At 38.3% G+C, this 24849-nt stretch overlaps 1 protein-coding gene across 1 annotated transcript; it reads right to left on the bottom strand.

The window, feature by feature from the left end:
- Positions 1 to 9673: 9673 nt before the first annotated feature.
- On the bottom strand, positions 9674 to 16445 carry LOC140861965 (uncharacterized). Its single transcript, XM_073264965.1, has 7 exons — positions 15785 to 16445; positions 15175 to 15230; positions 12280 to 12389; positions 12006 to 12165; positions 11520 to 11612; positions 10254 to 10385; positions 9674 to 10006 (listed from the first exon to the last, which is right to left on the bottom strand). Exons 1-7 carry the CDS (start codon positions 16443 to 16445, stop codon positions 9965 to 9967), a joined length of 1254 nt encoding a protein of 417 aa, XP_073121066.1. The 3' UTR covers positions 9674 to 9964.
- Between the last annotated feature and the right edge of the window lie 8404 nt (positions 16446 to 24849).

Genomic DNA, 24849 nt, shown 5'->3' with positions numbered 1-24849 from the left:
ATTTGAATGATTTTTGTTATACTTGAATGATTTATAATATTGAAATATTGTATATTATATTTAATTTTCAAAAAATTTGAATATTGAGTGATAAATTGAAAATTTGTGAATTATATTTTTTTTTGTTTTTTATTTGAGAAAAGACAACGCTTTTTAAACGTTGTCGTAGGTGGAAAAAGCGTTGTCGTTACTAAAAAAGACAACGCTTAAAAAGCTTTTGAACTACGACAACGTTTTTTTGTGACAAAGACAACGCGGAAAAAGCGTTGTCGTTTTTAGATACGACAACGCTTTAAAAAGCGTTGTCTTTTTCAAAAACGACAACGCTTTTTCCACGTTGTCTTTGAGCGTGGTCTTTTACAATACTGGCTACGACAACGCTTTTTTGGGGACATTAACAATGCGGAAAAAGCGTTGGCTTTGGCCGTTTTTCTTGTAGTGATTGGCGATTTGGCTTATCATTTGGCTTTGCCACCGTATCTGTCCAGTATTCACAATGTGTTCCACGTATCTCTGTTGCGACGGTATGTGGCAGATCTGTCTCATATTCTGCAGCGGTCTGAAATTCAAGTGGATAAGGATTTGACCTATGTTGAAAGACCTATTCGTATCCTGGATCATAAGGATAAGGTCTTGCGGAACAAGGTCATTCCTTTGGTTTTAGTTCAGTGGCAGCGCCGAGGCGCTGAGGAAGCTACTTGGGAGCTCGAAAGCAGGATGCGTAAAGAACATCCTGAGTTGTTTTGATTTCATTTTGAGTTGTAATCAGTTGTGAACTCTGTAATCGTTTAGTTGAATGAAGAATGTTTTGGATTGTTGTTTTACATTCGGTACTCAAGATCGGATTTCAAAGACGAAATATCTTAAGTGGGGGAGAATGTAGTAACCCGTATCCAGAATTAACGATTTACAAGTAATTAATAATAAGATCATGTTTAGAAGTAATAAAACGTGATTAAGGGAGTCCCAGATGAATTAGCAGAGTTCGGAAATGGATTCAGAACGCTCGATAATGGTTAGAGGGTTGTCGGGTTCGAAGGCTCCATTGCTGAGTTCGGACGGTCCGAAGTCTGAGTTCGGACGGTCCGAAGAGTGGTTCGGACACTCCGATTGTGCTGTCGACAGTCGTCATGGATGACATCATTATGCTGAAATAAGCAATGACGTAATATTGGGTTCGGACGATCCGAACGTTTTCGAACGCTCCGAAGTCCAGTTCGGACGCTCCGAACTCCGTCTATAAATAGGGGGTGTTGAGCTCACATTTGAGTGCACCAATTCCTCTCTTCTCTCTCGATTCCTTAGCCTTCTAACTCAGATCTAGGGAATTCTAGGCGTCCCGTTGGGAATCCGGAAGTGGCATAGCAGTCCAGGTGTTGTAGCGAACCTGTGGCCTAGTTTTGAGTCATTCGACAGCAAAGGACTAACGACGGACGAAGGTATAGCTTTTGCTTCCTAAAAATATTTAGGAGTATGATTTAGCTTAGTTAAGGCTTTTAGAGTGCTATAATGATAGTAGTATCATTTGGCAGTGTAGCGCGGATTATAGGCGTGGACCTAGGGCTGATAGCACTTGCCTAGTATTTGAGGTACGAAAGTACTGTTCGAGATATCCGGACTGAGTATGCATGTATTATGTGACTGCATGATTTATATGTCATTGATTTATGCTGCATTCATTTGCATATTGAGCTATTCCGTTCGAGATGTCTATAGTAGGGTTTTACCCTATCCTGTTAGTGGTTGGACTTCCATCAATTTGGGTCGGCATATCCACTGGTATTTTGGTATGGGAGTCACCTCCTGCAGCGACGGCACAGCGTGCTACATACCAGAGCCCGGTCTGTCTTTGTTATCTGATCCTTGACCTCGAGTTTATAGGGAGTTCACTTTGCATGCATGTATACTCATACTCTCGTGTTGAGCATTTTATGCTCACGTCTCGTACTCTATGTTTCTGGACACCCTATTCCATGGGGCAGGTTTGCGTTTGGATGAGGCGGGTGGATCCAAGAGGAGCTAGGCAGTGGTTGATCAGCTGGAGCTTCATTTAGGTTTTTATTCTGTTGTTTTGGGTTTATACAACTATTCGATTTGGTTGTATATTATTTTAGATATTTACAGATTCCTTTTCTTGGGATTGTATAAATGTTATGGTTTTCGCAGTTGAATTCTGATTTCTGTTTAATTAAGTTAATTGCATGTCTAAGTTCTGTTTAGTAGGTGATCCGGGTAAGGGTCACTACAAGAATTTTGGCACTCAAAATGAGAGCCTCGGACCTCTTTTTATAGGCCTGGGTTCGGAGGCTCCGAACCGGGCATGATTTCCACGTGTAGAGTGCATTTTTGACACCTCAATCTGGCGGGAGTTCGGACGATCCGAACTGGGTTCGGAGGGTCCGAACTGCCACTTGTCCGAGCCACTTTTGACACATGTTCTGCACTGAGTTTGGAGGGCCCAAACTCGGGTTCGGAGGGCCCGAACGGTTTGGAGGGCCCGAAGTGGTTCGGAGGGCCCGAACTGGTCTGTGTGCTCCGAATTGTTTTGGTCCTTCCGAAGTCATTTTTGGACCCCCGGGACCTACCCCACCATTTTCGGACGTTCCGGATCTGATTTTCCACTTATTTTGACCAAATAAAAACTCCTTAAACATGTTTTGACACTTTTAAAATTATGTATCATTTTATAACATTTTTAAAATAACTTAATCTTGTAAAATGGAACCGGGCTACTACATTCTCCTCTTACTTAAGATATTTCGTCCCCGAACAATCTTAAGTACTGAATGTAGTAAAATACTGAATACACATCTTTTATTCAAACTGATTAATTTTACAAGTTACAATCTGAAAATACAATATTTCAAAATAGCTCTGGATAATCTGTACGCATACGAATCTAAAGTTCTCAAGTGGTCTTCTTAGCGCCTCGGTGCTGCCACTGAACTAGAACAAGAGGAATGGTCTTGTTGCGTAACACCTTATCCTTATGACCTATGATACGCAAAGGTCTCTCCACGCATGTCAAATCCAAGTCCAACTGTAACTCAGACGGCTGTAAGATATGAGACTAATCTGCCAAATACCGTCTTAAAAGTGAAACATGGAGCACGTCATGGATACTTGACAAATGCGGCGGTAACGCCAACCTGTAAGCCAGATATCCAACACTCTTCAGAATCTCAAATGGACCAATGTACCTAGGAGATATCTTATCCTTGAGACCGAATCTCAAAATCCTATGAAATGGTGAGACTTTCAGGAATACTTTCTCACCCACCTCAAACTGCAAAGGTCTGCGCTTAACATTTGCATAGCTAGCATGTCGATCCTGCGCAACCTTAATTCTCTTTTTGATCTGACCTACAATATCAGAAGTCTGTTGGACTAATTTTGGTCCCTCAACCTGTCGCTCCCCCACTTCCTCCCAGAACAGTGGAGTACGACACTGTCGCTCGTACAACGCCTCAAACGGAGCCATCCCAATACTGCGATGGTAACTGTTGTTGTACACGAATTCAATCAATGGCAACTGATCTTGCCAAGCTGGACCAAAATCCATAGAACATGCTCGCAACATGTCTTCAAGAGTACGAATCGTGCGCTCTGACTGTCCGTCAGTCTCTGGGTGATTTATTGTACTCAAGCTAAGAGTAGTACCCATAGCGCGATGAAGACTCCCCCAAAACCTGGAAGTAAATCTGGGATCTCGATCGCTGACTATGCTCACAGGCACTCCGTGCAATCGAACAATCTCCTGGATGTACAACTGTGCCATCCTATCAAATCTGTAGTCCCGATTATAAGGAATGAAATGTGCTGACTTGGTGAGTCGGTCCACCACAACCCAGATAGCATCACAATTCCTCGAGCTCATCGGTAAATGGGTCACGAAGTCCATCATGATCAACTCCCATTTCCACTCAGGAATGGATAAACTGTGAAGCAACCCCCCAGGTCGTCGCTGCTCTGCCTTGACCTGCTGACACACCAAACATCTAGAAACATAGAGATACACACTCTTTTTCATTCCTTTCCACCAGAAAGAACCTCGTACGCAAATCTTTGTACACAAAAAGGGTTCTCATACTTTATGACTAATACTTGTCATAACACCTGTGACAACGTCGTTGTCCACAATTCTTGATTTCCTGAATCCCTCAGGTTCTTTTCTTGGAAATATCGATACAATTATTCTGTTGATTCATAAGTCGATTAGTACAATATCTAGTACTAATATAATGACATCTATCTCATAACTTGAGATAACATCTGAAAATGAGAATACTGATTATCCTGCCACGGATAACAATTCCGCTGAATTCTGACTTACGCTACTGGATGAACAAAACTGTTTCATCCTTCTTAGGCAAAGTCCTAAAGCCAATACAATCTAGCAAAAACCCCTGAATCGATCTCATCAAATCTAATATATCAATGACCTAACGCATCCAATAGACATCCCGAAAAATTGGTGACAATGATCCCGCTGGATCTGATAACCTTAGATCACAGCTGCTGTCCTTTTTCCATGTCTAAACACTTGATGATATCCTGTTAGTATTCATTAAAATTCAAATGCTTGCTAGATCAATTTCTGACACTGAAGTCCGAGAATTACTGCAAATCATTCCTGAGAACTGAATATCTGAGTACTATACTTATCTTATCAGTCTACCAAAAAGTGAACAATTTCAATCGTTCTTTATGCAAAAGAATATATAACTCCCCCAACACGGGGTTATAACATCTTTATCTACCTCAGACAAATAGTTGCAAATAGTCATTGAGCACCAAACTTGCACCAATTTAACTAACCATTTCAAAACATACATGAACACCTAAGTGCTCAGCTTTCACTATCCAAGTGAATTCTCATACTGACGAATCCATGTTGTAACTTAGCAGGCTCATGACATTTGTCAATAGAATCGAGTATCTTTTCAAGGTTATCAAACTGACACCAAATTATATTTTAACGTAGCTGTTACAATGATCTCTAGACTAAGTAAATTTTCCATCCCCCTCTGAAGTACAAAAGATTTCCAGAATATCAATGGAAATATACTCTCCCATGTCTATCGTTGATCACAGTTCACGTCTCCCAGTATAAGTCATCACAGTGCCCTGATAAAATTCTTCTTTGCTTGACAATCTATCAATCGAATTCCAATTCTTACAGGAAAACTTACCTAAGTAAACTCATCACTTAGAATTTCCTGTTTATCTTGTAATCAAGATCCTGATCACTAATTATACCTCTGATAGAATCAGACAATACTGGTAAAACCTCCTGGTTCTCCCCCAGTATCATGTGCGATAACTACCCGTCCAGAATATTCACTTGTCAAGGAATCCTTTCCAAGACTATTATGTCCATGTAAACCAAAGTCTGTATCTCTAATGAAGTCAGACGATAACTCAAATCCCTTGGAACTAATCCAGTACCAAGTATAATTCCAGAAGACTCAAATAAATCCTGAATATTCTCCTGATATTTATACTCATTGCTATGAGTGTACATACAACGACACTGAGGTAAGTCTTCCTATAATGCCAAACTGGAACAAAAGAATCCTTTCAGAGTACACCGGCATAAGCTCGCACTTACTATACCATCTCGAAACCCGACAGTCAAGAGAACCCTGACATAACTCATCCCTGAGTCTCTGATATTATGCAGCATTCCTATCTGGACCAAAATCATTGGTCAAGGAAAATTCTCTGTAGAGGCACAACTCAAATCCCGAGTCTGCAAGCATCTGCTAATTAAATCCTGTTGAATATCAATTTAACTAATCTTCTGGATTAAATCCCAAAATTACAAATCACGATCAAAACTTATCTACTCAGAACAATTACTTGTCAAGAAAAAATCTATTCCAAGACTGTTCTGACAACGGAACATCTTTATCTCAAACAGACGATAACTAAACTTTGATACTACACCTGGTATCTGTCCTATCCAAAGTCATACCCTGTTGTGACTTTTGCCAAATTTCCAGACTGAGTAGCCTTCCCTAAATAGTCCCTGGAGCACCAAGGCCTCCAAACAATCTCTGAAGTATGGAAACTTCCAGAGGAATACCGACTAAGGGTGGCGCCTCCTCGCGTCTAGTATTTGTCACAATCCACAACTCTTGGTATTACTTAGTCTGTCATCCTGATGAAAATCCATCATCACTAGGTAACAACCTAAAAAGATCAAAACAGCCAAATGCTCTGAGGAAACCTGCCTAGAACAAATAATCATGCCCCCTGATGAATCACATCATCCCTGGCAAACACTTGGCTTACTAGAATATTCTAGGTAAAACATCTAGAACTATTCATTGAAAACATGCAAAATCCCAAGTACTCATTAAAACAATGATCAATATTTTATTCAATATAACCAAGTTAATCTTCAATGATTACAATACTTGAACCACAAATCCAGGTTTCAATACAATCTTTATTACAATCTCATGTAATACATAACTTAACAAAAAGATTACACTGAAAGATGTACAATACAACAATAACTGAGTACATCAAATACTGAAATCTTTAATACATCTTATTACAACTGAAATACTATTTATAACAAAATACAATATTTAAATTAATGCAGAAGTCTTTCATTCCATCTACTAATCTTGAACATGAAGTTTCCTGTCTACTACTCATGTCAGCAGAACTTCTTCATCTCAAGATCTAAAAGATAAAATCTTGCTAATCTACCGGATCCTTCCAATATTGTTGGGTTCCTAATCTGGTAGATGAGACAAGATTTTCCTGACAATCTCTCCAACTACAAGTGAAGAGTATTCTGGGATGGCTTCCTTGGCCGACTCAGAATGGATGACTACATGTCACACATTCCATTCAACCCTGAGAAGCACCTAGCGTTGAAAACTGGATCTTCTCTTCCAGCTCCATCCTGCTGAGATCCACATAATACGATCCTCTGCTGCCAACCTTGGCAATGACGATCTTGAAAAAGCCTAGACATCCTGCTATTCCAATTCATGATACTGCTATCGATATTGAATCCAACTTGCAATCCTACAAAGGATAACCCAAAATCAATACTGTCCCAAAGAATCTTATTGCATGCTCTGATACCATAAATGTAGTGACCCGCGCCGTGATCACCTACTAATCAGAACTTAAGCATGCAATTAATCAATAAAATAATCTTAATCAGAATAACTGCGGAATTAAAGAAAACTCAAATACCAGGTAAGAAAAACCTAGTGGTCAACCCTGCTATCCAGCCTTGGTCACCACCTAACCTCCCTGTCTCCGGGAGAATTACCTGCAACTGCTCCATGGAATAGGGCATCCAGCCAATAGAAAATAACCGGAAGTGAGCCTAACATGCTCAGCACGAGAGTATGAGTATACGGTGTTATGTGTGCATGTATGCAAGTGAACTGGGTACCAAGACTCTCAGGTCAAGAAACAAGCTCATAGACCGGGCCCAGGGTATATAGCACGCTGCGCCGTCGCATCAGGAGGTGGTTCATATACCCAGTGGATAATGGTGACCTGATACTAGTACATGTGTCCAACCATCACGGTGACCTAACACAAGACTTACGTATCCAACCATCCACAAACTCGTAGGGTGAGCGCCCTACTACAGGATACTTCTAAGGTAAAAGCTCAATATGCTCATGTATACATCATACAGTCATAACATGCTGTATATAAAGACATATAAAACATGCAATCACATAATCCATGCAAACACATAATACATGCATACTCAATCTGGATATCTCGAATAATACTTTCGTATCTTTCTAAGGCAGATCCTAGAAGCTCTCATCTAGGTCCAAGCCTACCATGCAACACTACAACATAAATAACCATGCATTACCTAGCATGCCAAACATCACCTAATAGGCTCTAAAAGCCTTAAATAAACTATAGCCTACTCCCTATTTACTATAGGGAACCAAAGCCATACCTTCGTTCGTCGTCAGCCCGCTGATGACGCATGCCCCAGAGCCTGGGCATAGCCTAGCTACGACCCCTAGACGCCTCGCCAGAGCTCTGCCGCCTGGCTGCTGCTGCGGACACTGTCCGCTATAAAAATACTATTTCCAACTCTAACTCTTAAAGAAAGAGTCCCGAAGCCCTTAAAATAGAGCCATTACCGGGAGAGGAGAGGAATTTTGGCATTCAAAATGAGAGCCTCGGACCCCTTTTTATAGGCCCGGGTTCGGACGATCCGAACTAGGTTCGGAGGCTCCGAACCGGGCATGATTTCCACGTGTAGAGTGCATTTTTGACACCTCAATCTGGCGGGAGTTCGGACGATCCGAACTGGGTTCAGAGGGTCCGAACTGCCACTTTTCCGAGCCACTTTTGACACATGTTCTGCACTGAGTTCGGAGGGCCCGAAGTGGTTCGGAGGGCCCGAACTGGTCCGTGTGCTCTGAACTGTTTTGGTCATTCCGAAGTCATTTTTGGACCCCCGGGACCTACCCACCATTTTCGGACATTCCGGATCTGATTTTCCACTTGTTTTGATGAAATAAGGACTCCTTAAATATGTTTTGACACTTTTAAAATTATGTGTCATTTTCTAACATGTTTAAAATAATTTAATCTTATAAAATGGAACCGAGCTACTACAAAAAAGCTAGAAGAAAAAAAATGTTTTTTTTTTTTAAAAAAAAGTGATTTCATTGTTCCAAATGTGTTTAGATAGATCTGAAATGCTTCTAAAAACATTTATTTAAGCCAAAATAAGTAATTTTTTAAAAGCCCATTTTTATAACTTTTCAAATATTTTTTTATAACTCAACTAAAAACAAGTGTTTTCAATCTATTTATCCAAATATAAAATTATTACAGTTTTTACTTTAAAAAAATATTTTTTAAAAATCAACTTAAAAAAACACATTTTAAAGCAAAATGAATATGTAACCAAACTGGCACTAAATTAAAATTTAGACTGAAAAACTTTTGGCCTCTTTCTTTTCAAGTCTATTCCACCTTACAAGAGTGTCAATTCGGGTAAGTCGAGTGGACGAAAATATTAGGAATAATTTTCTCAACCCGAACCCTAATTAACCGAAAAATGACCAAACCAAACACAAACCCGGCTACTTAACTAACCCGATCAACCAGAACCAACCCAACTTTATTTTTATTAATTTTATTTTTTAAAAAATAATTAAATAAAATTTCAAAACACACAATAATAATAACAATATTTAATTGAAACACACAATAACAAAATCTAGATTTATATATAATTTAAATTTGAAAGTCTAGCTGTAAAAAATTTATTTACTATAAAAAAAATAAACAATTATAAAAAAATAAAAATTGTACAAAATAAATATTAAATGACAAAAATCTATTACATCAATATACATTAAATTTTTTTTCAAACATAAAACATATAAAAATGTAACAAATCTTTTTTAATTTTATATAAAATAAAATAAAAAACAATTTTTAGTCAACTCGAGTTAACCCAAACCCAACCCGATTAATTTGTTTTTCGGGTTCACTTTCCGATCAACCAGATTCGACCCAAATCCAAAAACCTCAACACTAACCCAATAGTTTTTTGGGTCAAATCGTTTCGGATTGACGTTTGACGGGTTGGGGTTCATTTTTTACATAAATCCATACAGAATTTCCCATTTTGGGTAAACCAACACATTGATGCGTCAATTGCTATCAACTTAAATCTTTTATTCACGTAATTCAATAACACTCACATCTATTACATTCATTGATCATACTGAAAATTAAAAACTTTTTCATAACCGAAAAACCTGTATTTAAGCTAGGATTTCGAAACCCCGGCGCTCTGAATACCCGATGTGGAGTTACATCACATGAAATAATCAACAATCACAATGAAGAGACAGAATTTGAGCTATGTTTCTTTTCTTTTTCCTTTTTTTTTTTTACCTCTACTCCGATCAGCAAATTTTATGGAGAAAAATAGAGTTTATGAACGCTGGTCTCCGCATTGATCTTTGACTCCTCCTGCCTGTGTCAGCATGGCAAGAACAACAGCGTTCAATTTAATAACTTCAATGAATCGAGACAGAATAAACCATGAACCTAAATGGAATAAGGAAAATGTGATTAAACTGTATGCAATTCACAACTTTCATGCTATTAATCTATGCTTCATTTCTTGTACCAGGCTGTGATGCATATCATGGCCACATATGATATTGGGCAATAAAATGGACTATAAAGGTTTAGAAGATCGAAGGCAAGACTGCGCATACCAAACCCAGTGCTTCTACCACGCTTTGATGCATATCATGACCACATATAATATTGAATGAATTAAATATCGATTCTCTTTGTTCCACGCTCAAAGACTTTGCAAGACCTTGAGCAACCATTTCCATCTCAGGCTGCAGCAACAGATATAGAAATATTAAAACCACTAGGCAATTGTAGCCTAAAATAGTTTCTGCCAAAATGACGATCTATAAAAGAAAAAAAAATTATCAAGATAAATGTTTACACCTCAAGGTGTCAAAACGGACCAACAGTGTAGGCCGGCCCACAACCCATCACAACCCAACATTAGGCGGGGCGGCCCACCTTTTAGGCGGGTTGGAAAAACACAAACTCAACCCACCTATTTTAGGTGGCGGGACGGGTCAACCCAGCGGACTTACGTGTAATTTGGTGGGTTTTGGCGGACCAACCCGCAACCCACCATTAGGCGGGGCGGTCCACCTTCAGGTGGGTTTGGAAATTTCCAACCCAACCCAACCCAACTCAACCCACCTATTTTGTATGGCGGGGCGGGCCAACCCGACAGGTCTAGCCTATTTTGACACCTCTATAGTCTATACACCTACCGCATTAAATATTTGAAAACAAATAGCAAATAAATACATAATTAAATGTGAAATCATTTGGATTTTCATTTTAATTTTAAAATTCAAATTTGAATCTAACGTCTCTTAAAAACATAAACTACATTTAAGTGTTTATATTGATTATTTTATTTCATTTCAGTTATAGTTTTGAGTTGTGTTTTACTTTTATGTATTTACTTCTCACTAGAGTAGAATCGGGTTTAGACCCATCCCATAGGCCATAACACTCTTACCCAATCCTCATATCGATAAGAATTGAGAGCTCTTTTCCCAGTCCCATACCCGACACGTGCTGTGACCCGAATTTTCAGGATCATGTCAAGTAGGGAGAAAATATCCTGAAAATTTTCTTCATGCTCAAGATTTTGTTCAGAAAACAAACAAAAAAATGTTTTTTAAAACATAAAAAAATATTATTTAGAAACTTATATTTCTAAAGCAAAAAAAAAGACCTTCAACTAGAACATCTAAAATTAAATGTTCGGGATAATGCTTCAAAGTATTGTTCAGAAAACTAAAAAAAATTGTTAAAAACTTCTATTTAAATAAATCAATGGCACGGACACATAATTATCTTAAACCTGAGAAGAAAAGATTTTGCACAAAGGAAAAAAATAAAAGAACTCCGAAGAGCAAAAAGTAGTCAGCAGCACTTACCGAACTCTCCCCAGGAGGGAACAAGTGGTGAATGAGACATACTCTGAACAATTCAACCAGTGCTTCGGAGTGTTTATTTTGAACTTCAAATGCCTGAGAGAAGATAATTAAAATAAGATATTCAATGTGACAAAACGCAATCATTGTTATGTCCTTGGCATGAAGGGCACCATAAAAAATAGCATTTGACTCGACTGGGGATATTGAGATGTCTTTATTTGTACATTAGATGAAAACATTTTTAACATTATGTGAGCTGTATGTACAAATTTTCAAATCTTCAAGGAATAAGATATCACTGTGATGTTCGATGGGAGGATCTTTGTAATCAGAAAAGGTTAAAATAATTTTCTCCGAATTTCTAATGCTGGGAAACACCTTAAACCAAAAGCATTTGTACAATGAAAGTTTCGTATATCTTTCAGTGAAGATATTGGCAGCACAACCTAAAATCATATCTCATGTAGCAAGTACCAAGGAGCATACCCAGGCCTGCAGAATTCTAGATCGTGTGTGTGCAGCGACAGCAGCGGACACCATTCTAGCAGCCCGAGTGTTCTCGAGTCCAATGTTGTCAGCAAGCCCAGCAACAAAGTCTCGGGCATCCTCACCATTAATGTGAACTGAAGTGGAAATATCTGATATGCTACAGTAAAACGAGAATACGAGATCAAGTAACTTATATGCAAAAGCTAAGTGACATAAGACTGCATGAGAACCTGAAATGGATCTGGGCCGTGCACGCTATATTTAAACATACCTTTCACAATACTTCAAAACAAAGTTGATTGAGGCACGATAAAGAGAATCCCGTGCATTTTCAGTGTTAATGATCTTCCTCACTCCATAGGACTTGCATATATGACGTAGCTGTGGCGCCCAAGAAAAAAGACAAAAAGATAACTTAGTTGTATATTTACTGGTCAGCTCCCCGATGCAAACAAACAGGGTAAAGCTTGAACAACTTATCCAATATAATTACCACAAGAATAGCAGTCTTCCTGATTGATATTAACCCACAAATAGGATATATACCCTCACATTCTCTTTCTGCTGCTTAATTTAAACGTGGATATAAACGACAGCAACTTCTTGTGTTTTATAAGAGGTAATGCAAAGGAGCTTCCCAGCAGAGGCCATAAAATCCAGTTCATTATGTTTACCTTTTTTCAACAAGTTGTCCATAGACAACAGAAACAATCATAATCAGCATGTAGTTACTCTAGATTCACGAATGTACTTTAAAAACTGTGTTGGATATTTTTTAGAAGAAGAAGAGATCTAACAGTATAAAATTGAGAAAGCCAAAGAATATATTTTATTATGCAACCTATCATCTATTTATATAACATAATCAAATATAGAATCCTAATAAAACTTGAGTTCTAAGAAAAGTATTGGAGATAACAACTAGAATCCTAAAAGCTATAATAAAGATATTATAATAATTAAAAAAATAATAATAGATAAATTTAAATCAGCTTCTTGAGTCATCCAAATCAACACTCTTCCTTGGCTAATAAACTGCATAATTCATCTTTTTTTCCAATGTTGAAGCCATCAAAGAACGCATAGGCTTGCTTTTGTTTGTGCAGCGAAAGTTGCCAATGTCAGGAGGTTTATTCTGGTCGGTCACAAATAAATTTGCGCTCTTAACATATCTAGGAATTCTTTTTTCTCCTCGAAGGTGAATTTCGATGTCGACCAGAAAAAATTTTTTGGACTTATTCATGGCAAAACATGAGGGACAAACAATTTCTCCCCGCGAGGTTGATCTTCTATAACTTTTGCTTCACCTTGTTGTTGAGTCTTGCAAATCCTCTCTATGTGCCTTAACTGGCCACACTTGTAACATCTTACTTCTGGACTCCACCAAGACTTGTTTTGTGGATGATTGGTTTTTTTGGCAGTTGGAACAAGGTGGAAAGACTTGTATGTTGCCACATTTTTTTTGTTCTTGCCATCAAAATTGTTATGTGATTTGGCTCGGAGCGCACCCTCTGCATGTGATTCTTGCCTCATAAGTCTTCTTAGATATTGTCCTAGCAGGGCATTCAACAATTCTGCCAAAATAAAACTTGACATATTTTTCGAACTTTCCAATCATGAAACCGTGGCTTCAAATTTTTCCAGAATTGTCCCCAAGGTCATTCCGTATGGAGCCGTTGTTTCTCTTTAGAACAAGTCTAGAATCAGAAAAATTTGTACCGAGGAGTCAGATTTTGTTCACAATAATGAGAAGTTGGTCAAAATATTTCTTAATCGTTCTATTTCCTTCATCCTTTGCATCTCAAATTCTCGATTTACAGCACTTGTATCATTTTGATCCTTTCGCTTCCTTCATATTCTTTCTTCAAAAAATCTCAGATTTCCTTGGTTGTTTTCAATGTCATAATATTGGCAAAAACAAAGGATGAGACGCTGTGAACAAGATGACTTTTGTTGAATATCTTTGCTTCTCCTTTTAATTTTTTATTTGTTTCATCGTTGGATTGTAAGGCAGATCTGGAACTTTGTACTCTTATTCGACGGCTTCCCATAAATCGTTGGCATTTTGATTTGCTTCCATTCTAACAGCCAGTACTAGATACTTTGTTCCATCAAACACTGGAGGTGCAATTGTAGTGAAAGAATGCTCTGAATTCATTATGAAATTTTGATATCTCACCGATCTGTCAAGAACGTGGCTCTTGATACCAATTTGTAGGATAGTTTTGAGAAAAAGAAAGAACTAACATGAGATAAAATTTGAGATAGCCAAAGAATATATTTTACTATGCAACGAATCATCTGTTTATATAACATAATCAATATATTATATATCCCAATGCAACTAGAGTTCTAAGAAAAGTATTGGAGATAACAATTATTATCCTAATAAAACTAGAATTCTGAGAAAAGTATTGGAGATAACAACTACAATCGTAAAAGATATAATGAAGATATTATTATAATTAAAAATAATAATAGATAAATTTAAATCAGCTTGTTGAGTCATCCAAATCAACAGACTTCCCCCGGAAAACTATTTTTATCGAGATAAGTTCATATTTACAAAGACAAAAAATCATCTACTTCCTATCCGTATCTCATGCCCATAGCTAACATCTGAACACAAATAAAAGACTGAAACTAAATCTCTATCCATGGGGCTTCATGCTTGAACCATCCATAAAAGTTTCTCACGGTCTTGACTAATCACACACATGTGCTCGTGCACTCACACACACATATATAGAGAGAAGAAGACCAATAGAAAAGGTTATTGATTGCATGTTCATGATCTCTCCACACCAAAAATGAAATTGGACCGATCACATCAAATGATCAATTACAAATCAAAATGCAAAAACATAATCCTAATTTCCGGTCACTGCTTTTTCTGATGTTGTAATCGTATAACAAAGTATTTGTCTCATCTAAAAAAAAGCAGCTCGCTTGTAAATATCTCTCTCGGCCCTTCCTCCTAAAGTTTCTAAAATAAATATGTAAAACCAATAATTACCTCTCAGACTCAGCACCTACTAGAAATTCGAAGCCGAATATGATACATCACATATTGTTCTTATAAAGAGAAAGTAAGAGCTAGAATTGAGATGATAATGTCATGAATTATCATATTTCACGGAATGCTAGTTAGAAGGAAATGGCGAACCTGAACTATATCATCTGCCAAAATGTCTTCGCCACTCATTTTGCGGTCCATAATTGCTGGAAATTAAAGTTTAAGCTTTGAACTGAGGTCAAAAAATCAGACAACCTTCATACAGGAGCTAAACTGAATCAAAATCCAAGCTCATAAACTAAGATGATGTAGGAACTCACTCACTCAATCACCCTTTATCTTAATTTTCAATTTCAAATATAGTTAAACCCTTGGAATCAAATGCAGACTTGTAATCTCCGAAACATAGAACAAAAAAATACCACATGATAGTTTCAACCTGCCTGAAAATAAAAATAGAACACCAGCATTTTCTTCCGTATCGGTGTGGTGTGGTGTGGGGAATAATCACATCATTTGGATCAAAAAGATAAAGAATATTGTGAAATTTAATGTCTTCCCAAACAACAACAAATACGAACTCTAAGACTACCTCAATCCCAGAACAATAACCGCGCTTCTCATGTGTCCGTGCTGAGATGCCCATATAAAATTTTATATGATTTTGACATGTGATTCAGGGTGCTGTCAAGTCAACAACTCGATTTACAGGTATTTCTTTCATATATGCCATAACAGATGCATTGGAAACAGAGCCTACCTCGGGTCAATTGATTAGCCATCATTTGATATTCTTCCTTATGCGGCCACCACTGAGGTAAAAGTTCCTTCCTCCTTCCCCAAGTCTGTTCCGGCCTTCTTTTCTTCTGATTAAAATAATAGGAATTTCCCCCACAGGATGCGGCCGATTTAGGTGTTGTGCCCTGTCTTTTGCCTACCACCACTTCCCTGCCACCAAGGCTCCGATCTCTCTTGTAGATCAGCCTCTCACCATCATAGTTTCGGAGCTTAAATAAAGCTCTGGAAGTGATAATAATTGCTAAACTAGAAACTAAAACTGCAACAAAAAACTCAACTGTGGACCTCTTGCAAGAGATTACGACCCCACCTCGATCAACGGTGATAACAGTTTTCAGGTCTTCAAAGGCTTCAAGGCTGTAGTCAAGGAGTTGACCTAGTCGCGTTTGGAGGGAATTCAGAGGAGGTGGTTTTAAATTTATTTGAATTGAATCATCAGAGAGCTTGAAGACGGAGGGAATGGGTGAGGATGTGGGGGTGGATGATGGAGAGTACTTGAGAAGGCGGCGACGGTGATGGCGGCGTTGCACGGCGGAGGTCTCGAGAGCACGGCGGTGGCGACAAGAGTGTGGGGGGGAGTTGAGGTAGATGGGGGGTGAGAGGCGGCACGATTGACTCGTCATATGTAAACTACCACTTTCAATTATTAGTTTACAAGACACCACAAACTTATTTACCTTTCTTTCAAAAAACGGGCAAATTATTTTAAAATCTTCAAACCCAAACATTTCATTCTCTTAACTCCCTACACTCCAATTTCTTTGTTTCAATTCCCTAATGGTTTCTAAATTTGTTTTAATAAAGTGTTTAGCATTTAATTCTTTGTACGTGGCATTGTTTTACCTATCGAACCAGTTCAAGCTAAGCCGAACTATCGGTTACGCAAGGTTTTCAGCCGATATACTCTGGATTAGGGTCCAACATGAATTAAATTCAAAAACCTCTTTGACAAGAGTGTCGTCGGGTCATACCTGCCGAGTTTTACGAAGTGCTCCTCACACTCCAACCACACAGTCGCAACAGATGGTTTCTGCACAAACTCCTTCAACGACACCCAGCACAGCCTTAATTCGTTTTCTACCTTAAGGCGTATGGTATATAAATTTAATTATAAAATATGAGCATGAAAGAACAAGAGACTTTAGAAAAATTATTCAGACATAATATTATTACATAAATCAACTCCTTTGAAGAGGAGAAGATAACTTGTTTAGCTACTCATAGTAGCCTTGTTCTTGAAATACATAAACAAAAACTTATATCAATAGAAAGAGAAATATTACAACAATTTATTTGTAAGAAAACTGAAGGGAATGATCGATGTCTTCAGCTTCCTTGAACGCTTGTATTTATAGCTGAGGTTCCACTCGTTTCACCGAGAAACTTCAGGAAATCTTACAGCTGTTTGTCTTGTCCTTTTATGCCATTATTAATGGCATCTTTAGCTAATGGATGAGTCACCCGTTATTCACCTTGTCCTGTTATGCCATTATTGATGGCATCGTTTGTTGGTGGAGGAGTCACATGTCGTCCTTTCTCTTTTGGATTTATGCTCCTCACATGTTTTCTTTATTGTTGTCGGGGAATCTTCTGTTTTTGCAGTGGTCCCCTGAAAAAACGCATCTTTGGTGGTCCCTGTCCACCTTTGCTTGTCTCGGAAAAATCTTTTCGATCCGTTCGGGGTTTGAATGTTTTTCCAAACTCTGGCTCCTTCTGATCAGGACATTCTGGGCAGATAACCTCAGACCATCTTCCTATGTGAGCCATGTTACAAAATTTTCGGCAAGTTTCTTTACTCCCCGGCAGCTTGTTGTTCCACAAAAAGTTTCTCTTCTTTTAGAAGAGTTCTTCCGCGAAAGCTGTAGTTTTTCCTGTCATTGTATTTAACAGGAACGATCCATTCACAGAATTCTGGTAGAATTTGAACGGAAATTTAACTTTGTCCATCTCGGTGAGACAGACCCAAATACCCCATGCCCTTCTGGTTGAGATTTCATTTTCTCCAAAAGTGGACACCAAAGGTATTTCTTCAGCCTTAGGATCCTTGATAAATTTATGGCCCGTCATATCAGGTCTCCTTAGCTTTATAAAATGAAAAGGTTCATGTGATCCTTTTCCTGTTGGCTCTGGAGCTGCACTGAAGAAATATAGTTCTAGCACATCTCCTCTAGACAAATGATCATTATTTGTCCATGTTTCTTGAACTGCTTCCTGGATCCATTTTGGTAACTGTGATATCTCCGGGAAGCTTGGTGACGTTGTATAAACTGAGGCCAACGCCCCAAATTCATACCAGAGTTTTACATCCTTAGGATTGACATTGTTTTTTAGCCAAACCCTTGGATATATCCCTGCAACATCAACCCTGCAAGTGTTTGGGTTGATTTCACTCCTTGTCTTTAATTTCTCCCACTTCTGTTGATAAACCTGGAATGGAGAAATAATAGCTGGATTATTATCAATCTTAGATTTACCCTTGTCAGTGTTGGGCCTAAGATTGATCTCTTCCTCTTTTACCCCAGAGGCGGAGGGTTGACTTGATGAATTATTCTCATCAATTGTTGCTTCATCCAATTCATCAAAAGCTGATGATAGATTAGCACTTGTTTCTTGGGTTTTGGAATCTTCAACCCTTTGTTCTACAACCAGTGGCTGTGTTTTTTCTTCTTGTAAAACCAATGGTTTTAACTTTTCCTGTTTATGAGAAACCAATGGTTTCTCTATAGCCTTAACAATTGGCCCTTGAATAGCAGCCCATAGTTGAGTTTGAGCTTGCATACATCCAGTAATTCGATTAGATACTTTGATCCGATCAGCTTGTTGTAACCTGCCAGCCATTTCAGCATTAATGACTAACTGGTTGAACTCGGTTTGAAGCAACCCAAGGTGTTCCCTGAGATGCCTCTGCATTTTCATGATGGAATCTACGTCACTGTCTTCCATCTCTTGTTAAGAAATCTGCAAGAATATTTTCATGAGATTTAATAATAACAATATCAAAAATATAATTTTGACATAATGCTTGACATCTTAATAACCTAGCTTTCTCAGGTTTAGATTCAATCTTATTTCTTAAGAAAGCTTTTACCTGGGTGTTATCAACCTTCAGCGTGAATTTTTTAGCAAGTAAAAATAATGGCCATTTTTCAAAAGCCCTTTTAACTGCATAAAATTTCTTCTCATTGATATGCCATCTGATGACCTCTGATTCTGAAAAAAGACCGCTATAGTATCTGCATGATATTTCTCCATCTGGAGTGATCTTGGTAAGGACAGCTGCCCACCAATCATCACTGGCATCTGTGAATAATATCAGATCATCTTCATCTACGGGTATAGCCATTTTTGGGAGATTCTTACATATCTCTTTTAATTGGTTTACCCCTTTAGTATGGTCATCGGTCCATATAAACCTGGCATCCTTTTTTAACAAAGGATTGAACACCTTTCTGTACATTGCTAGGTTGTTTATGAACATCCCTGCAAAATTAACTACTCCTAGAAAACTCTGGAGTTGTTTTACATCTTTGAGTTTATCTGGAAAATTCTTTACCTTTTTCACAATATGGGGTTGTAGAATTATTCCAGTTTCATCAATCTCAATACCAAGGAATTCAATTTTTCTTGTTGCTATGACTGCTTTCTTTTCAGATAAAACCAGTCCTTCTTTTTTACAAATCTTTGAGAAAATCTCTAAGTGTTTAACATGTTCGTCTATGTTTTTTGATGCTATAAAAATATCATCAATATAAACAAACATAAAGTTGAAATAATCTTTAAAAATATTATCAATCTTTCTTTGAAATATTTGGGGTGCATTGGCCAATCCCATAGGCATAACTTCCCAAATATAGTGTCTTTGTGGAGTAGAGAAGGCTGTGAATTTCTTACTGCCTTCTTCCATTCTTATCTGGTAGAATCCAGACTTACAATCAAATTTTGAGAACACTCTAGCATTTCGTACACAGCTAATTAGATATTCTCTACTGGATATGAAGTACCCATCAAACTCCAGGATTTTATTAATACCTTGGTAATTAATAACTAACCTGGGTTTTCCTCTTTTTATTTCACCATGATTTCTGACCAGAAATCCTGGGCTACTATATGGTGAAACTCCTTCTTTGATTAGACAAAGGTCCAAATGTTCCTTGATAATCATTCTCATATCCCTTTGATCTGTTATGTTCATCGGGATAGGCTTATATCTGACGAATTCATACTCTTTGCCTTCCTTTAGAGTAAGACTGACTTTGAGTTGATTTCTATCCCACCATGCCAAAGGGTGCTCGTTGTAACTTTTTTTGAGCCTCTTTTGACATCTTCAAGGGATATCTTATTTTCTAACTCTATATCTCTGTGATGTAGAGTTACCTTGAGAAACTCTATATCCTCTATTTGGAGTTCTTGTTCTGTTGTTATTTTCAACATGGTTTCTCCAAACCTCCTTGGATCTTTCATTTTTGGGTGAAAAAGTTGTCCTTTATCACCACGCTGGTGTTGGAAAACTGTGTTCAGATCAATTAAAATTGATACCCGGTGCAGCGGAAGTTTAAAATTTATTTTATTAATATGGAACGATTCCATATCTGGGTATCAAAACTTTACGATTAAATTTGTGTAAGTAAAACAAATAATCACTATTAAATATTTTACCTTGTCAAGCAAAGGCTTGATCGTGGACTCCAATAGAATTTAATCTGCTCTTCTTGTAAATCCCGGGAACTGATGGCGTCACGATCTTTCTCCGGAATTAGGTCCACGAATGAAAAACAGAAACCCTCTGATTGACTGCACTAGAAATCAATCAGAAGTTTGCGTAGAGAATAAACAGATATAATCTGTTAATTCGGATTATAATTTTTCACAAAAATCACAAGCCGAATTTTTTCCAAAAGGGACAGAGGATTTCGAAAAACCCCTTCAAATATTTAGAGTGTAATTTCGAAAATTACAAGACACCATCTTTTTGATTTTCGAACACTACACACTTATTTATAGATAATTTCTATACTAGATTAAGTTATCATTGTATTAGGACTCTAACTCCTTAGGGCCCACAATTCATAACTTAAGTCCAACAAGCCAAGCCCGTTGTTATAGAAATTAATATAAAATTCATCGTGACTCCGATTGATAAACTGATTTCACCAATGTGCACATAAACCATTTCTGCATCTTTTAGAGTCAAGATAATTTTTCTGAATCCAAATTCAGTGATTTCCAAAAATGCTCATCCCTATGTCATTTTAGGAAATCTCACTCCCTTTAGTTAAGATTGTAAGAGTGGGTGCCCAGTGAGCCAACTGTGTGGCTATGGGCTTTGATGACTCTTTGTATAAACAATCTTTTGTTTAATATTATTTACACTTTTATGGCAATGACTTTATATTACTTCATATTGTTATATTGTGATATACTATTGTTGTTTTGATAAAGACCTTGAATATACTATAGTGTATGTAAGATGTGGTAGAACATGGAGATGTCTATCATGAAATACATCTTATAGTCACTGTATATTCTAAAAAACCGTTCCTAGTCGATTGAGCCGTCCGATAATAAGGATAAGGATCGCTCGAGTTTGAGACTAGCATTTGCGATGCGGAGTACCACGTTTCATTGGTAGGGAACATGGAGATGTTCGAAGCATGCAAATGGATATTCATAGGATGAATAATCGAACTACCCTATCCGGACTTTCCAAGTGGTTATCACTTATCGAGTGGATAAAGTCCGCGGTTTTGGTTGTACACCATTAGTCCTTACGACTTGAAACATCATGGAGACTCTATATGCTAGTGTTGTGCTTTGACTCGTTTACCGACTCTATGGGGGTCATCAGGTGTCGAGATTGGGTACAGTTACGACACATATAGGAGTCAATGCATTGTTGTCAAGGATTCACCACATACTTGCGAGTGTGGATATCCTATGCGATCTGAGGAGATATTAGTGTGACAAATCTCTGGCCAGAGTACTTGATGTGATTTAAGAAATGGTTTCTTTGTAGCACATGCGATGTCACTAATTTGATCTTCAAGATGTATTGCATAGTTATCGAATCTTGAGCGACTCTCGATATACCAATGGTTGTTGATTCGATCGGGATATATGGATGAAGGGACCGTACTGTACGCTAACCAAAATCTACTGGTTCTTGTAGGCACTATCAGTGATACCTAGGGAATCATGGGGCGATGTTGCTAGGCGCTTTACCATGATTCGTTGGGCAAGTCGGAAAGTGTTGTTCCGAGTCACAAGGAGTTGTGAGCCCACGGCTAGCTGTATCCCTGAACCATTGAGGGTCACACAGTGTAATGGAGTTTTAATCCCCGTTGAGATAGTTAAATTTAAAGAGTTAAATTTAATGAACTAAGGAGTTGGACTTCTTAAATAAGAGTAAGGGAGTAGGATTTCCTAAAATGACATAGGGATGGACATTTTAGGAAACCACTGAATTCGGATTCAGGAAAATTTATTTTGACTTTAAAATGTGCAGAAATGGTTTCTGTGCACATTGGTGAAATCGGTTCATCAATCGGAGTCACGATGAATTTTATATTAATTTCTGAATGTGCGGGCTTTGCTTGTCGGGCCCTAACTTATGACTAATGGGCCCTAAGGTGTTAGTGGCCTGCATTATAAATAAGTTATTTCAGTACAGAAATTACACACAACAGGTCATTATTTTGAGAGACAAAATTTTCGAACCCTAGCTCTCACTCTAATATTTTCGGCCGCCCCCCTTTGCTCTGTCAGAGAAAATTCCGGTCTGTGATTTTGAATTGCAGTCAGGAATAACGAATCAGATTCGTTTAATCTCTTCGCAGAAAAACTTCTGACAGATTTTCTAGTGCAATCTGTCAGAGGGATTTAAACCTCATTCGTGGACCTGATTGAAGGAGTTCATCAGTTCCTGAGAGATACAAGAAGCGCAGAGAAATCTGTGTGGTGTCCATTAATCTCGCTTCGAGATTGGAGGTAAAATTTAATTAATTGTTATTTGAATTTTACACACACAATAATTTAATCGTTGAATGGTTGATACCCACACCATGGAATTGTTCCATGATAAAAATTTTTAAACTTCCGCTGCACCGGGTATCAATCGTGATTGATCTGACCGCCAGTTTTTTCCATCAAAGAAGTCCAACTTCTCTTTCATTAAATTTAACTCTTTAAATTTAACTATCTCTACGGGGTTTTAGTAATCCATTACTTGTGTAACCCTCAATGGTTCAGGAATACAGCTAGCCGTGGGCTCACAACTCCTTGTGACTCGGAACAACAATTTTCGACTTACCCATAGAATCATGGTAAGAGCGCCTAGCAACATCGCCCCATGATTCCATAGGTATTACTGATAGTGCCTGCAAGAACCAGTAGATTTTGGTTAGCGTACAGTACGGTCCCTTCATCCATATATCCCGATCGAATCAACAACCATTGGTATATCGAGAGTCGTTCGAGATTCGATAACTATGCATAACATCTTGGAGATCTATTAGTGACATCGCATGTGTTACTAGGAAAACCCATTAACCTAAAACACATCATGTACTCTGGCCAGAGATTCGTCACACTAATATCTCCTCAGATCGCATAGGATATCCACACTCGCAAGTATGTGGTGAATCCTTGACAACAAAGCATCGACTCCTATATGTGTCGTAACTGTACCCAATCCCGACACCTGATGACCCCAATAGAGTCGGTAAACGAGTCAAAGTACAGTACTAGCATATAGAGTCTCAATGATATTTCAAGTAATAAGGACTAATGGTGTACAACCAAAACCGCGGACTTTATCCACTCGATAAGTGATAACCACTTGGAAAGTCCGAATAGGGTAGTTCGATCATTCATCATATGAATATCCATTTGCATGCTTTGAACATCTCCATGTTCCATGCCAATGAAACGTGGTACTCGGCATCGCAAACGCTAGTCTCAATCTCGAGCGATCCTTATCTTTTTTGCGGACGGCTCAATTGACTAGGAACAGTTTAGAATATACAGTGACTATAAGATGTGTTTCATGATAGCCATCCCCATGTGCTACCACATCTTACATACACTATAGTATATTCAAGGTCTTTATCAAAACAACAATAGCATATCATAATATAACAATATGAAGAAAGATAAAGTCAATGCCATTATAAAAAGTGTAAATTATATAAAACAAAAGATTGTTTCACATAGAGTCATAAAAGCCCTTAGCCACAAGTTGGCTAACCGGACACTCACTCTTTCAATCTCCCACTTGCCCTAAAGCCAACTAGTCATACTACGTAATCCCATTGCTTCGCGATGTTTGTCAAACAATGGTCCTGGAAAGGGCTTAGTAAGCGGATCAGCGATATTGTCTGCAGAGGCCACTCTCTCGACAGTGATATCTCCTCTTTCCACGATCTCCCGGATGATGTGGTATTTCCTCAGTACGTGTTTGGACTTCTGATGAGACCTTGGTTCCTTTGCCTGAGCAACGGCACCCGTGTTGTCACAGTACACCGGGACTGGACCAACAGCTTCAGGAATTACACCCAACTCTTGGATGAATTTCCTTATCCAAACCGCCTCTTTAGCAGCAGCTGATGCTGCAATGTATTCTGCCTCAGTGGTGGAATCCGCTGTGGTGTCCTGCTTGGAACTCTTCCAAGAGACAGCACCGCCATTGAGCACGAATACAAATCCAGAGGTTGACTTCGAGTCATCCACGTCACATTAGAAGCTAGAGTCGGTGTAGCCTTCCAATTTCAATTCTCTTCCTCCATAAACCATGAATACATTCTTAGTCCTTCGTAAGTACTTAAGAATATCCTTCATGGCTTTCCAATGCATTTGACCAGGATTGGCTTGATATCTGCTCGTGACGCTCAGAGCATAGGCCACATCCGGTCTGGTAGATATCATCCCATACATGATACTACCTATGGCTGACGCATATGGTATGTGTGTCATCTTCTCTATCTCTTCGTCAGTCTTGGGACACATAGACTTAGATAGAGATACTCCATGACA

This window comes from Henckelia pumila, chromosome 4 (assembly GCF_033568475.1).
Source record: "Henckelia pumila isolate YLH828 chromosome 4, ASM3356847v2, whole genome shotgun sequence".
Classification (NCBI taxonomy): Eukaryota; Viridiplantae; Streptophyta; class Magnoliopsida; order Lamiales; family Gesneriaceae; genus Henckelia; species Henckelia pumila.
Note: the sequence above shows the minus strand (reverse complement) of the source record. Positions and strands in the feature narration are given on the sequence as shown.

Coding starts and splice junctions, on each gene's coding strand:
- LOC140861965 (XM_073264965.1), bottom strand. CDS start 16,445: ATGACGAGTCAATCGTGCCGCCTCTCACCCCCCATCTACCTCAACTCC. Junction 15,231..15,784: donor GGCTAATCAATTGACCCGAG/GTAGGCTCTGTT, acceptor TTTAATTTCCAG/CAATTATGGACCGCAAAATG. Junction 10,007..10,253: donor TGGTAGAAGCACTGGGTTTG/GTATGCGCAGTC, acceptor ATGCTGACACAG/GCAGGAGGAGTCAAAGATCA.